This window comes from Taurulus bubalis (assembly GCF_910589615.1).
Source record: "Taurulus bubalis genome assembly, chromosome: 18".
Taxonomy (NCBI): Eukaryota; Metazoa; Chordata; class Actinopteri; order Perciformes; family Cottidae; genus Taurulus; species Taurulus bubalis.
This window is the reverse complement of record NC_136606.1, coordinates 7,144,379-7,157,717: the sequence shown is the minus strand read 5'-3', so window position 1 is coordinate 7,157,717 and position 13,339 is coordinate 7,144,379. Positions and strand designations below refer to the sequence as shown.

Genomic DNA, 13,339 nt, shown 5'->3' with positions numbered 1-13,339 from the left:
TCCTCACTTTGTTTTCTGCCCTGAACAAAGAGATATTTTGATTGGATTTTTAACAGTTTGTCATTAAAAGTATCACTATATTAAAGCACCGAAGCATACAGTAGTACATGTAAAGTGACAGAGCATTATAACATGTTTCAACTCAAACATAGACTGCAGAAATGTAGGCAGGGAAATACAGCTCAATTAACATATTTAAGCTTTCCGCGTCACATACACATAAACATAACAAGCTAAATCAAATGAATAGGCCGTTGACAGAAGTCCCGTATCAATATTATCATTCATTTTGATGCACAAAAGGAAAACAACATGAGCAAGCTAACGTTAGCATGCTGTGCTTACCTGCTCTTCCACATCCGCCATCGATAACAGCTGTATCCGAGCAGAATCGATACAATATTTAAAAACGTGTTCAGAGAGCACGCGTTAAAGGACCACAATGTCGCAATTGGGTTGGCCTCATGTCAAACATATCCACAATACAACATAGTGATGTTTTGTTGTCGAAGCCTGCTTCCTCTGTCATAAGTTCAATCACATGACAGAAACAAAGCCGCTAAGCATTGTGGGTATTGAAGTCGTTCTGGCAGAGAGACGCCAACCGTCGGAAGACGAGTAGGTAACGCCAATTAACGACACGTGAGGCCTTTTTTAACGTGGTATTTCTATTTGTTAAAAGCGTTTCTACTTTTTCCTTCGTATTACCTTTGTTTATTCTCTCCTCTTCATATTTAGCGTTAGTTAAATGAGCAAGTTTCTGTAAAAGTGTCGGTTAGTTTTTTTTTCTTCTGCCTTCAAACTCGCCATTAAACTATACAAGGTTAATAAAAGCCAACAGGAAGGATGTATACATGATAAATTACCTCTTCACAGAGGTTTTATAACACCAATTTGAACATGTGCCAAATAAAAAAAGTGAATGCTAGCTAAACTATTTAAAACCAACTTTCCCCAAGTAGTTATAAAGTTGTTAACTAGCGTTAGCTAAATCCATCCAGTTTTAATTATATATACAGTTTTTGAAGTACTCTTGTGCAACTTTACTTGAGTATTTTAATTTTATGGTACTTAACACTGTTTCTCTACTACATTTCAGTGATATATATTGTACGTTTTAATCCACTAACTGCATTCATCTGTTAGCTAAACAGTTAATGTTATAGTCACGTTGACAAATATATAATAAGCAATATGAAATACCATACATTTTTAGAATGAATAGCCCGCAGTACATACAGCAGTTCAAAGCAGCACAACCCTAGCCAGCTGCAACATAGCACATTTAATTACACATAAAACATCCTCAGGGTTAATTCTGATGCATATTGAGTTTGTTTATTTTTATTGGTAATGTCTTCAGACTTATGAGGAGTTTGAATGCTGGACTTTTATTCGTAATGGAGTATTTTTACATTGTTGTATTGCCACGTCTAAGTTCCAGATCTGAATACTTTTGCAGTACAGCAATATTAAAATACTGCAAGTAAAAGTCCTGATTTATTATGAGTATTGTTAGAAAAATATACTATCGATGAAAGTACTTGTTATGCAAACTGGCCCTTTATATAGTATTTATTGTTATTATATGTCTGGTCAAGGTAGAGCTCATTTTAACAATGCATCATGTTTTGTATGTAACATCTTAATCCTGCAAAGTCAAATGTTTCTTCCTAAAAGTAGAGGAGTAGCTGGATAAAGTTGTATAAAATACAAATGCTACCTCAAAATTATACAATACTATACTTGAATACATGCACTTAGTTACTTTCCACCACTGGATGGCTGAAGCAGATTGTTGCCATCCCTTGATACACAAAATCCCTCTGGATTCCCTGCTTGAAGGGTTTTGATATCAGAAACAGAGCTCAAAATCTCAACATTGAAATGCTGTTGTAAAGGAAGTCAATTAGCTTATTGGCTTTGTATATTTCCAGGCATTCCTGGACTTGATGGCCAAATGAATCCCTCAGATATTAGTCGACTCTCCCGGTCCTTCTTCACCCTGACAGCTGCTTGCCAGAGTCCAGATGAATGGCAAAGGTATGATTTGCCTCTACTTTATTGAGATTGTCTCACACCCTCATCTCGTCTCATCCATCCTCCGGAGAATCCTAATGCACTGATACCAAGGGGGAATATTTTTTTTTCTTCTTTACAATCTACTTAGCAATGATTTATTGATTGCAGCTTCCACCCTCACAGAGAATTACCGATCCTTTTTGGGAAATCAGATTTTCACACCTTTCATGAGTGTGTATGTGGCGCAGGTCTCCAGAGACAGTGTGAGGGGATACTGACTTTGAGGAGCAGCGGTGTGTGAATCTCTGCGGTGTCACTCCTCTACTGCCAGTGCTCTGCCCCGTGTATGGCCCTGTGATTCTCTACTGCTCTCCCCATCGCTCTCTATAGTGTTGCATTATTTATCGGTTGATAAATACAGTGCAGGAGCATGATTTCAATATGGTTTCATCGCCCTTAAAACCCTTTATAAAACATATCTATCTCATATCATAAGCATGCAGGAGCCCCTCTGAGGTATGAGCTTTTTAGGAGGAGAAAAAAAAGGAAAATAATAAAAACAACCCTTGCCCTCATAGGAGGAGTCAGATTAGTGTGCTGAAAGCTTTGATGCTCCAGAATGTCAGCTCCGTGGATCGATCTAGCAAAAAACACACACACACACCTGACCAATCAGAGGCGTCTATCTGTTGTGGACCTGCTGGGCACCGTGGTTTACAAGCTTCAAAGAGCTCCTTTTAATACACTGCTTTGATAGCCCTCAGCCTTCACTGACCCACCGACCATCCACTGGGGAGCATTTTAGCTTTACTGGAGTAGAGAGGAATAACTGCTGATCATATTAATGAGTGTGAAAAAAAATCACTTCAAATCTTGACTACTTATACCACTGCCCAGCTATTCCAAAATAGTTCATTCAGAGGAAGTAGCTTCGCTGGTAATGTGACAGATAAAGTTGTACAAACCTAATGCAATTTTTTTTCGAGTAAATCACAGAAATCATTAATAGCACTACTAATGAAAAGCATAAACTACACAAAGGTCTATTTACCATGATAGAGGGGAACAGTTTGGTTAATAACCCTAAGGGGGAGACAAATCATCATATAACTTACCACATTAGACATTTGCATCTTGGGATATTGTTCTAATACAGTAGGGTGAAACATCAGAACAGTTATTCAAAATAGGTGCTTCATAATTATTGTTGGCCTTTGACGAATGCATTAACACAAAAAAGCTAAGTATTTAGTTCTTGAATTATTTTTGTTGTTAAATCTACAGTATAACTTTGAGAAAGGAATTATTTGTCTTAAAACACAATTTTATTTGTAATCATGTTAACATAATTTGTTTGCATAAAGCATGTCTTAACTACATACCTACATTATTATAGCTCAAATTATTTTTTTCCTGGTAGAATGTCCAAAAATGTGACACAATAACACATTTTACTGTAGCAATGAAAACACATTTCTTATTGCAGAAATTGGATATCAATTTTGGCGGTATCTGTGTCCTTTTATTACTCAGGTCATTACGTTTGCATACCTACTCACTAGGTCCCTGCTGAAAAACTAATCAGCTAATGAGAGTTTTTTTTATTTGCTTTTCATCCAGTGGACCACTTTGAACAGTAATGGGTTTAAAATAAAGCTGCCATAGCCTGATTGCAGATAATAGATGATTTGTGCTTGGAATACAAGACGGACAAGGAAAACATATATAACAATATTAATGTACAAACATGATGGGCACTATTTTAAATATGTATTCCTTGTACAATGAAGCTGATTCTGTGATATTTTAAACCTCAGTCTTTAATGATTTTTTTCACACCACCTTCAGGGTCACAGGTGTGCTGAGGCCTATCCCAGCATGCACTGGGCAAAAGACTGGTCAGATCTCTAGTGCATTATAGCGATTATATATGAAAAAGCTATGTCCCAATTCCATAATACATACTTGAGAAATACAATAACTAAGTATACACATAAATGTCTGTGTGGATTCTAGAAAAATAGTGTGTTTTGAGTGTCCTTGTTGTTGTTGTGCACTATTCCTCTACAGAAAGGAAATAAATATGGGGGAGCTGCAGATTTTACACTAATCAGACAGATTGAGGATGATAATGGATAACCAAAAATACATTAAATCTAAATACTAAAATAAATAAAATAAAAAATAAAAGTTTAGTTGTTTTTTTTGTCAATGGCATTCCAAAGTTAAAAAAAAAGTTTCATTTCTGGTGTATAAGGCTTTAACAAGCAATCCTTTTCTTTATCAATGAATGTGCCTATTCTTTTCTCAATTAACAGATGAACCATTTTATCTATAAAATAGTGACAAGTGATCGTATCCCACAACCAAAGATAGTAAATTGAATATTGTTGGGTCAAGTAAGGAGAATACATACCTTGCTTGACTAAAATATATTACATTTCCTATAATGTACAACAAAGATAAGAGGCAGATTCTCCCATTTTGAAAGCTTAAACCAGCAAATGTAAAAAACAAAAAAAACAAAATTGATGAATCGATTATAAAAATGGTTGTTTATTCATTTTCTGTCGACTAAAGGATTAATTAAGAAATAAAAAACCATGAAGTATATTATTTTTTGTGTATCAACTTCCAACTTAGTATGTACTGTATGCACACAGCTATACACAAGATACTCTGCTGAACTTTCCAGCTGTTTGGGCAGTACATGCTGAATACTGGTATAAACATTTGAGATCATTGTTTTATCTTATTCTTATATTATGACAATTATGTATTGGTGTCTGTTTTCTCTGTTCAATAACCAGAGGATCCTCGAGTGTTGGAGTGCAGTGTGTCGGTCACAGGCTGAAATCCCTCACACAGTGTCCCTCACACAGTGTCCCTCACACTGCGACAGCACTGGTAAGAAAACTAGCTATTAGCATGGGTATCTGATGACGCTCGGGACTCTGCTAACCACTGATTATTCGGCCACTGGGGGAGTTTGGTGAGCGAGCGGGAAGCAGAGAGGGGATCAAGTGCTTTTTCTTGTTCATGCAACCTGTTCCTGAGCTGTGGCCAGACTCAGTGAACAGAAAAGAAACGAGACAAACCTCCCTCATGTCTGCTCCCACCAGCCCGCTTAGACACACACACATGAACAAACTCACATTATTGCTAATCAGAGGTCTGAGGGTTACTTTAAAAAAAAAAATGAAGCTAATCCCTTACACATCCACTGCTTAGAATCAGTAATGTAATTTCTTATGGTAATTTTTGAATATCCCTTTTTTATTACGGATTTTTACAATAAGATTACAGTTATCCCATTATGTGTAATTACATTACTCCCTCAGTTTAAATTGATAAACACACCCAACTTGGTGGCATGGTTGCAAATAAGCAAAGCAAACTGTTTTGAAATGAGGTAATTAACAGCTGCGTGAGATGGTGAGAGATGTGTTGCCCCTCTATCCTCGAGCTTCAGAGGCCAGGGGAAGATTAGAGCTCTGATCTCATTCCCAGCACTTGTTTGGAGTCTGTCAGGAAGAGAAATGCCAGCATTAGAGAGGTACCGCCACACTCCTGATATGATGAAATAAGGAGAAAAGGGGAAAGGGAAAAAGATGGAGGGATGGACAGAAAGGACCATGCCCTTCTCTGAAGTGTCAGTAGCTTGTTTATTCTATTTTTCATCGTAGCTGCTGGGGCAAATATTCCCATTTTTCCTTTATTTTCTTTCCCTCACCTCCTAACAAAAAACACTACTCTCATTTTTTTTTAAACGTCTTGCAAACTCTCATGCCCCAGTGAAAATTACATTGTGAAACGGTAGAAATTTCAGGGCTGCCTGTGCTCTGCCCTGTCCCTCTGAGCTTTCAAACAGTCAACAGACTGTGAAGAATAAATAATAAAAAACTATTGATTATTTTGATGACTGCAAGATTCAATTAGGTATTAATTTTGCCCTCCAGTGGACCTATCAAGCAACTCAAAGGAGAGGCGGTAGGAGGTGGGGGCTGGACCCCAATGCATGCATAGTGTGGCCAGGCTCAGACAGAGGGGAAAATGTGTTTACCTCGGCGGGCAGAGAGGTGCATTGATGCGCAGTGTCCCACATTTAAGTGCTCCACAAATGAAGCCCTGATGACTGGGGACATTGTTACCAGGGATATGAGTATTGACCAGTCGGCTTACAATTTTAACGACAGCTTAAACTATTTCTATTGATTAACATTTTCATAGATTATCATGTGTCATATCAAAGCGGGCTGATTCCCGTGATGAACACATTAAAAAGGCCCCTGTGGGCAGGAACTCATCGACCACCCTGATTGAAATGATGGTGGTGAAAGGGTGGGTGGGTGGGAGTGGTGGGGGGGAGTTGATGGGTGCAGGGAAAAGATAAGACTAACCAAGACTCTTTCTTTGCCCATATGTGCTGGTCACCTATCCTTTTCTCAGATATGTTTAGGATGGGCTTTATTCATAAATAAGGAAGAGGGCCGTAGTCCTGCTGCTCTGTGTCTCAGAGCCTGAGGTGGGGTGAACACTGTCTGAGGAGCTTTCCAGTCAGAGGACACAAGAGGGAAGAGACAGGGGGAGTGAAGGCGGGAGGGAGCGTGTGTGTGTGTGTGTGTGTATGTGTGTGTGTATGTGTGTGTGTGTGTGTGTGTGTGTGTGTGTGTGTGTGTGTGTGTGTGTGTGTGAGAGAGAGTGAGAGAGAGAGGGAGAGGGAGAGGGAGGAGGTGACATCTCCAGTGCCTGTCCTAGGAAGCAACCCCAGGCTTGAACCTGTGGTGGCCATTCAGATACACGAAGGTTGAGGAGGCTGCTTCTGGTTCAGTAGAAACATGTACTAGCTGGTCTCTGCGTTGTGGTGGCGTGTTTTAGCTGCTGTTTGACTGACTTCAACATTTGGACTTTCTGACTTTCTTTTTTTTTTACTCCTTTCTTCTGGAGCTTTGTTTAGGTAAGAGCGATGGCTTTCAAGAAACTTAACTTTCGATATGTGTAAAAGTCATAAAAATATATGTAAACTGGATTCTATTTAATTGCGTTGGATATTCCTGGAGATAACATGCCCTGATGGAAGTATTTAAACATTTGATGGTATTCATAAAATGCTCATAAACATGCTTTTTTATGTGGGTATTTTTAAACCGCGGTGCTTCAGTTTATTTCAATTATTCTCTATGCTGATTTTCTTCTATTGAGATGTTCAGACAGATAATGCTCTAATCATGTCATGTAGATGTTCTTCCTTTTTGTTTTTAAGTGCTGACAAAAAATGAAAATAATTGGGATAAAATTTTGGCAACATCAGTGACTTCATCTCTTGTTTCAATCAGGCCTTAAGTCCATGTTGCCTCACACTCTGCTGCAAGATGTCACCTTTGATCTCATTTTATGTCCCCAACTATGTGAAAATTGATATAATCACTGGTGTGTGTTTTCACTCATATCTTCTTTTTAGATGTAGAATTATATTTATTTATCAGCCCACAACCCATATACCTCTTTGTAGACTGCTGTCAGCTTCGTGTTTGCTGAAGATGAGGCACATGTCAGGTAGTAATGAGCCCTTGGAGATGGATGTATCACCGTTTTAGGACTGCAGGGTGTAATGGTAACGGCACGCGATCCGTAACAGTTCTTCACCAGGCAGCAGCCGGCAGTATCAGCGGGGTAGCACCAGCCTCAGATAAAAGAGAGAGCTGGAGAGGGAGGGAGCAAGAGAGAGAGAGGGAGAGTGATGAGTGAGCGATAGAAAGGAGAAGCTGGTAGAGAGAGAGTGAGTGGAGACATAGAGAAGGAGCTGGTGAGGGTGAGACGCTGAAGCACATCTAACCAGGGGTATTTTCTCTTTTTTTTCTTCTCCCTGTTTCCCACCTGGGCTAGCAGCTCCCTCCAGGACCCGATGATTACAGGGCAGCTGAGCAAGCCGCTGCTCTCCCTGCGCAGCGACATGAGCGCGGCAGAACTCCGGGCGGACGACAAAGCGGCCAGCCCAGACAGCGATCTGAACGACGAGCCCCTGCTCTTGCCCTCCGAGGCCACGGACCGAGAGGGCACTCCCAACAAGCTGTACGGTAAGTCGGCTCACGCCTCCCCGCTTGTCCCTTCTCCTTCATAGAGCTGCTGGCTGAAGTCTAGTTTAGGCAGCGCAGAGGTGAGAGCAGAGAGCTTCCAGTGCTGGGACAGGTGTCAACAGTATCAGACAGCAAACTAAGTTTAAGTGCAACGTCCAAGTCAATGTTTGGCTCTTTTAAAGCTTGGATTCGCTTACGGGGGAATTGTATTTTATATGATTTTGGTGTGTTAAGATGGTTCATGTACCTTCAGATTTTTATTTTTGTAGGGGACAGTCTTGTGAGTTGAAAGTGTATTGACAATACAGCAGTCAGTTATACTGCATAAATGTTGCACTGTCTGTCTTAAATACTGAATACATTTGATGCTTTATTACTGTTGTATATCTTATGGCAGCATCTTTGCACGACTCTCCTTTTATATAAAATTCATCCAAAAGTTTAATTTACCCGTAAAAATATTTTTGCTGTCAAGATATTTTGCTTCAACCCCACCTTCACAACTCTGGTGGTGTTTGGTAATGTTTTGGTCTTTTCTTCTTCATTCGAATGGAGAAAATAGTATGTGTTGCATTGTTACAATTAATTGCAACTTTTTAGATAATTGCAACCTTAGTGCTGAGTGAAATTAAAACCTCTACTTTGTCAGATAGAATATTTATCATAAGGACATCAGACACAATGTTATTATTTATAGATTATTGTAGAGACTTCTCTTCCTACAGTTATTTATTCGCAGTTTATTCAGTCATTTTTAGTCTTTTAGCATCTTCATTTGCAAATGATCTTCAAAATTAGCCAATTTCTATATCAGCATACCTCATTATTGTTGCAGTTATCTCATTCATTTTATATTCACTCTATTTTGGTTGTGTCTGTGTGTGGTTTTCTATTATGAGATGTTTCAATTATGCAGATTAAGACTAGGCCACATAATTAATCAATAAGCATAATGATGTAAATTACAATTTTAGCAAATTTTCAAATGATTTGACACAATGAGAAAGGTAATGTAGCTCTAAAGTTTTTTTAATCAGAGAGATTTTAAAGTCATTAGAATTAGAAATTATTAAAAACGGATTATTTGTAATTACATTGAATTGTAAATTGTAACTGCAGAAGTAGTAGATTTGTCCTTGTGGAGAGAGCTACAGAGAGCTTCTTAAACTTATATATTTAATTTCAATGAAAGGGTGTGCTCTCATCCCTAGTATTTGTGAAATGTATCCATCTCCACTAAACAAATTAATTCTAAACCTTTGTTTTTATTTGCCTAATTTTAGTGAAATGCTTCTTTGAAGAGACCGTTTTGTATATTGTGCAAATTAGATCCTAAGGAGAGTTGATTTCCTTCACATTGCTTACTTTTTTTGTCACCCTATTTTTATTATTATAATATTTTTTTTATGTGGCTGCAAGGAAGCAAAAATCCCTCTTTAATGGCTTAAGATGTTTTCTATTTTGTATTTTTGTACAGACAGCCTCTTCTGTTTGTGACCGTCTGTTTGTTGGTTTCTGAAAGTTAAACTGTGTTTATTTGTGTGTGTGCATGTCTCGGTGGGTATGAGATTCTGACATATAATTGTTGTATTGCTGGTCATGAATTTATACTGCTGTAAACAGTGCATAATTTCTGTTTGTCAAGATTTTAATGAAAGTTGTTCATAGAATATCAGTATGTGTGGGTGCCTGTGTGTAGGTGTGTGTCTGCGTGTTTCCTGGGAAGTAGCAGAGAGTATAATATAGTGCCTATATACTGAGCTTGCCAAACATTTTTTAACAAAATGAAATAGGAATTTGGACAAGGGCTAGCCAAATGCGCTCAAACCTAATCAGTGAGAGTTCAGCTGTCTTTTAAATCCTTTTTTCAAGAATAACCCCAGGCGAAAGTCTTCTAAACAAGGACTGTGTACTGCAGGATTTGTCTCAGAAGTGTTGCAATTTGGTTTAATAAGCATCAAGTCTCTCCCTCTTTCTTTGTTTCTGATCAGTCTCTTTTTGACTCCTTTGCCTGCTGCTCACTTGATACTTTCTGTTTCTCTTTTTCTCATCTCGTTAAATGCTTCACTATGTATTTACACTTGAAGTTATTTTGGCTTTACAATATCAATATGACTTTGACAATGAAAATTTACTTAAGAAAACATGCAAGTACCATGTTGGTGTATTATATTTCTATAATCACAAGATTAATATTTGTTTGTGTCTACTTTGTGCCCGGTGTTTGCTGATGGGCTGTCTGATGGCTAGTCGGAGCCTCTCTAGTGAGAATGTTTGGGGGGCGGTTTCTCTCTGCCCGGTGGCGGAGCCCTGGGCTGTGCCAGCGGCAGGTTTGGTTTGGGAGTCACTGCCCACATGACCTGTCAGAGAGGAAGGCAGGGACCGACGAGGAGACGTGGCACAGTCGTGTCTTTTGCTGGGCGAGTTAAGAGGGAAGAATAGGAGTGTGTGTGTGTGTGTGTGTGTGTGTGTGTGTGTGTGTGTGTGTGTGTGTGTGTGTGTGTGTGTGTGTGTGTGTGTGTGTGTGGTTGCATTTCTTTGAATGCTACAATAGAGAAGGTTTGGTGATAGTGATGGGTCACTTGCACTTTTTTTTACTCTGTTTAGAATTAGAATGGTAGTCTCCTTGTTTTGTTGGGTATTCAGTTGAAGTTTGAGTGAACATTTTGGAAACTTTAAACTGCAATTGATGGATTATGTAACCTGCTGTGAGTTGCGTCGGGTCTATGAACCCTCTAAAAGCAATTGAGCGTAACACATGTGGCCATAAAGGCTAAAGCTATCCAATTTGTCTTAATTCAAGGCAAGCTGACATTTTGAAGATACTCAAAATCCACACAATAAGAATTAATGTATCTAAAGGTATTTTGACCCTTAGAGTAGCTAAAGCATGATAAACAACAACAAGCACATATGTTATACAATAATAAGGATTTTTAGGTTTGTTACACCAGTTGTATTTTATGTTGTAGTTATTTGAGCCACATTTGCTTGTATTTGTGTTTTTAGTGAACTCTTGTGGTTACAAGGAGATTGTATTAAGTTTGCAATTCTCACCATTATTATCAACATGTATGTGACAGATATGAAAGCAATCCTGAATAAAGCTTTTAAACTAAGCTTTTAAAAGTTACATTATTCAGTGGTTTTCTTTATGTGGTTTTGAACTGTGCAGAAACCACAATATTATGATTCTTCCCTTTACTTGCATTGTGGTAAAGAAGCATGAATCATTTCTGGATTCTCCAGTTTCAGAGTAAAGAACAATCTAAACTTTGTTCTGTTTTACAGCTGTTATTTAGCAAATTTTCTCTGATATAGTGCCCCAATTTCACAAGTGACATTTTCACACAAACCAGCACGCTTACCCCATGCACAGAATAACAGCACACACTAAATAGTTTCAGGGAAATGCCAATCATGTTACGACTTCATTTCCTCTTCTAGAATTCAAGTGTTACTATAAATCGTGTAAACGGAACAAAAAATGATCTGATATGCAGTAAAACTGTACGTTTAGAATAGGTGTATTGCATGCATGCACACACACGCATAAAGTGTAGGATTTTTACAATCATCTGCTGAGGACAATATACAGCTAATTAGTTAAATAACCCGAGAAAATACAAGATTATAAATACGATTCTAAATAAGATCTCCTGTCGCTCGTGCTTTTTGTTACAAAAGGTGTGATGAATTTGGCACCTTACTGTCTGGCAGTTTACATCAATACACACATTATTATATTGATATTGACCAGTTTTGAATCATCATTGAATGCTGCGCCTGCTGCATGTCTACTTTATTCTGCGATTACATGTGCCATGTACTGTATGTGTTTTCTAGAGAGCCAACCACAACTTTGCTTCCTTGCGGAGTTGATACTTGACGTCAGTTTTAGTCGTCTATGTATCAGAGTTTGTGCTCGCATGAGAAGGAGAAGTCAGTTGAAGACAATGACAGTAGCGGTCATGTTTGTCTACAGTAAATTGTCCACCTTCTGCACCCACCACATGCTTACTGCAGTGGTGAAAGGGTCGTTCTCCTCCTAAAAGCTTGCCTGTGCAAATAGTCTTCCACTTCAGCTAACAGGGGCTACGAGGCACCACAAACATCCTGCCGCCTTGTATTTATTCCAAGTAGAAGTGGACATTAGGTGGGAAAGCTGTGGTTAGTAGGGCAAGCAATTTTTTTTTCAAAGGACGGGATGGTGTTGGATGCGTACAGTTTCTGTCTTCTCTTCTCAAGCAAATCTCCCCTTTTCAGACATCAACAGACAAGATAATAAGACACTCAGAGCACAATTCCGTATTATATTCAGCAACCAAAGGCTCATCTCTTGTCAGTTTGCATTTACTCTTCCAAGGATGTGACGCTTCTATCATCATGCTGTCAAAGTGAGCCAGGCTGGAACGACAGGAGCACTCATTTCATACACTTACTGTCTCCATGAAATGGTCTGCACTTATTCGGATTCTGCCAAAATGGTGGAACATTTTCACAAAGGTCACCTAGAGACCCCCCTCCCCAAAAAGAGCAAAATGAATCTTTCATTGATTCCCGGTATTGGAGGTCATTCGGAACAAAAAGTCCACGCCAAATGCCAAATCTGCTGTAATGCTGCTGCTGGCTTGTATATATTTCCAGGCCTGTTAGGCTTCACTTACAATCAGATTGTATGCTGGATTAGTGAAATGAATGTCATCTGGACTATTCATAGACTAGTCACCCACACAAGTCTTTATTTGGGAGAGAATTTAGAGTTGCATCATTAACAAGTAGCAGTACTTCTCCTTAGAGTCAACTCAATTCTGCCTTCTGTTCAACTGATTGATGTCGACGATGGGGGAAAAAAATCTGCACGTAATCTCTACAATTGCCTACATTTATTTTAAATAAACGTAAAAATCTATGTGCAGCATATTCAATCATCTTTTTACTTAATTTGTGTATAATTAAATGATAACACTCAAAGCCGACTGGCCTACACCTGCACATATTTATATGATTTAAAAAAAGCATAGTCATATTTTAAACAATTAGGTTATTCATTAGACAAAACATATTGATATTTTCTGATATGCTCACACTCAAACCAACCCAATCTGCAAAAATACGCATTAATCAACCACCCGAACCCGACCTGCAAACTTGGTTGAACGAGCATATCTATCAACCAACCGACCAACCGGCCAAAAAGCTTCTGCCCTTCTTCTCCTTAAATGTAGCTTCAAACTATT

General features: G+C 38.6%; 2 protein-coding genes across 2 annotated transcripts in view; one reads left to right on the top strand and one right to left on the bottom strand.

The window, feature by feature from the left end:
* Positions 1-449, bottom strand: part of vps41 (VPS41 subunit of HOPS complex) — a 16,905-nt gene extending 16,456 nt beyond the window's left edge. Inside the window, exons 1-2 of the mRNA XM_079234517.1 lie at positions 346-449; positions 1-20 (exon numbers count right to left, since the gene is read on the bottom strand). The exon at positions 1-20 is cut by the window's left edge and continues 19 nt beyond it. Of these exons, the coding sequence (XP_079090643.1) occupies positions 1-20; positions 346-366 (41 nt within the window). The 5' untranslated portion in view covers positions 367-449. The remainder of the gene's footprint in view (positions 21-345) is intronic.
* Positions 450-2,011: 1,562 nt separating this feature from the next.
* The window catches only part of pou6f2 (POU class 6 homeobox 2), a gene marked incomplete at its 3' end in the record, with an annotated part of 68,146 nt that continues 56,818 nt past the window's right edge, over positions 2,012-13,339 (top strand). The window contains exons 1-2 of the mRNA XM_079234084.1: positions 2,012-2,043; positions 7,912-8,099. Of these exons, the coding sequence (XP_079090210.1) occupies positions 7,928-8,099 (172 nt within the window). The 5' untranslated portion in view covers positions 2,012-2,043; positions 7,912-7,927. The remainder of the gene's footprint in view (positions 2,044-7,911; positions 8,100-13,339) is intronic.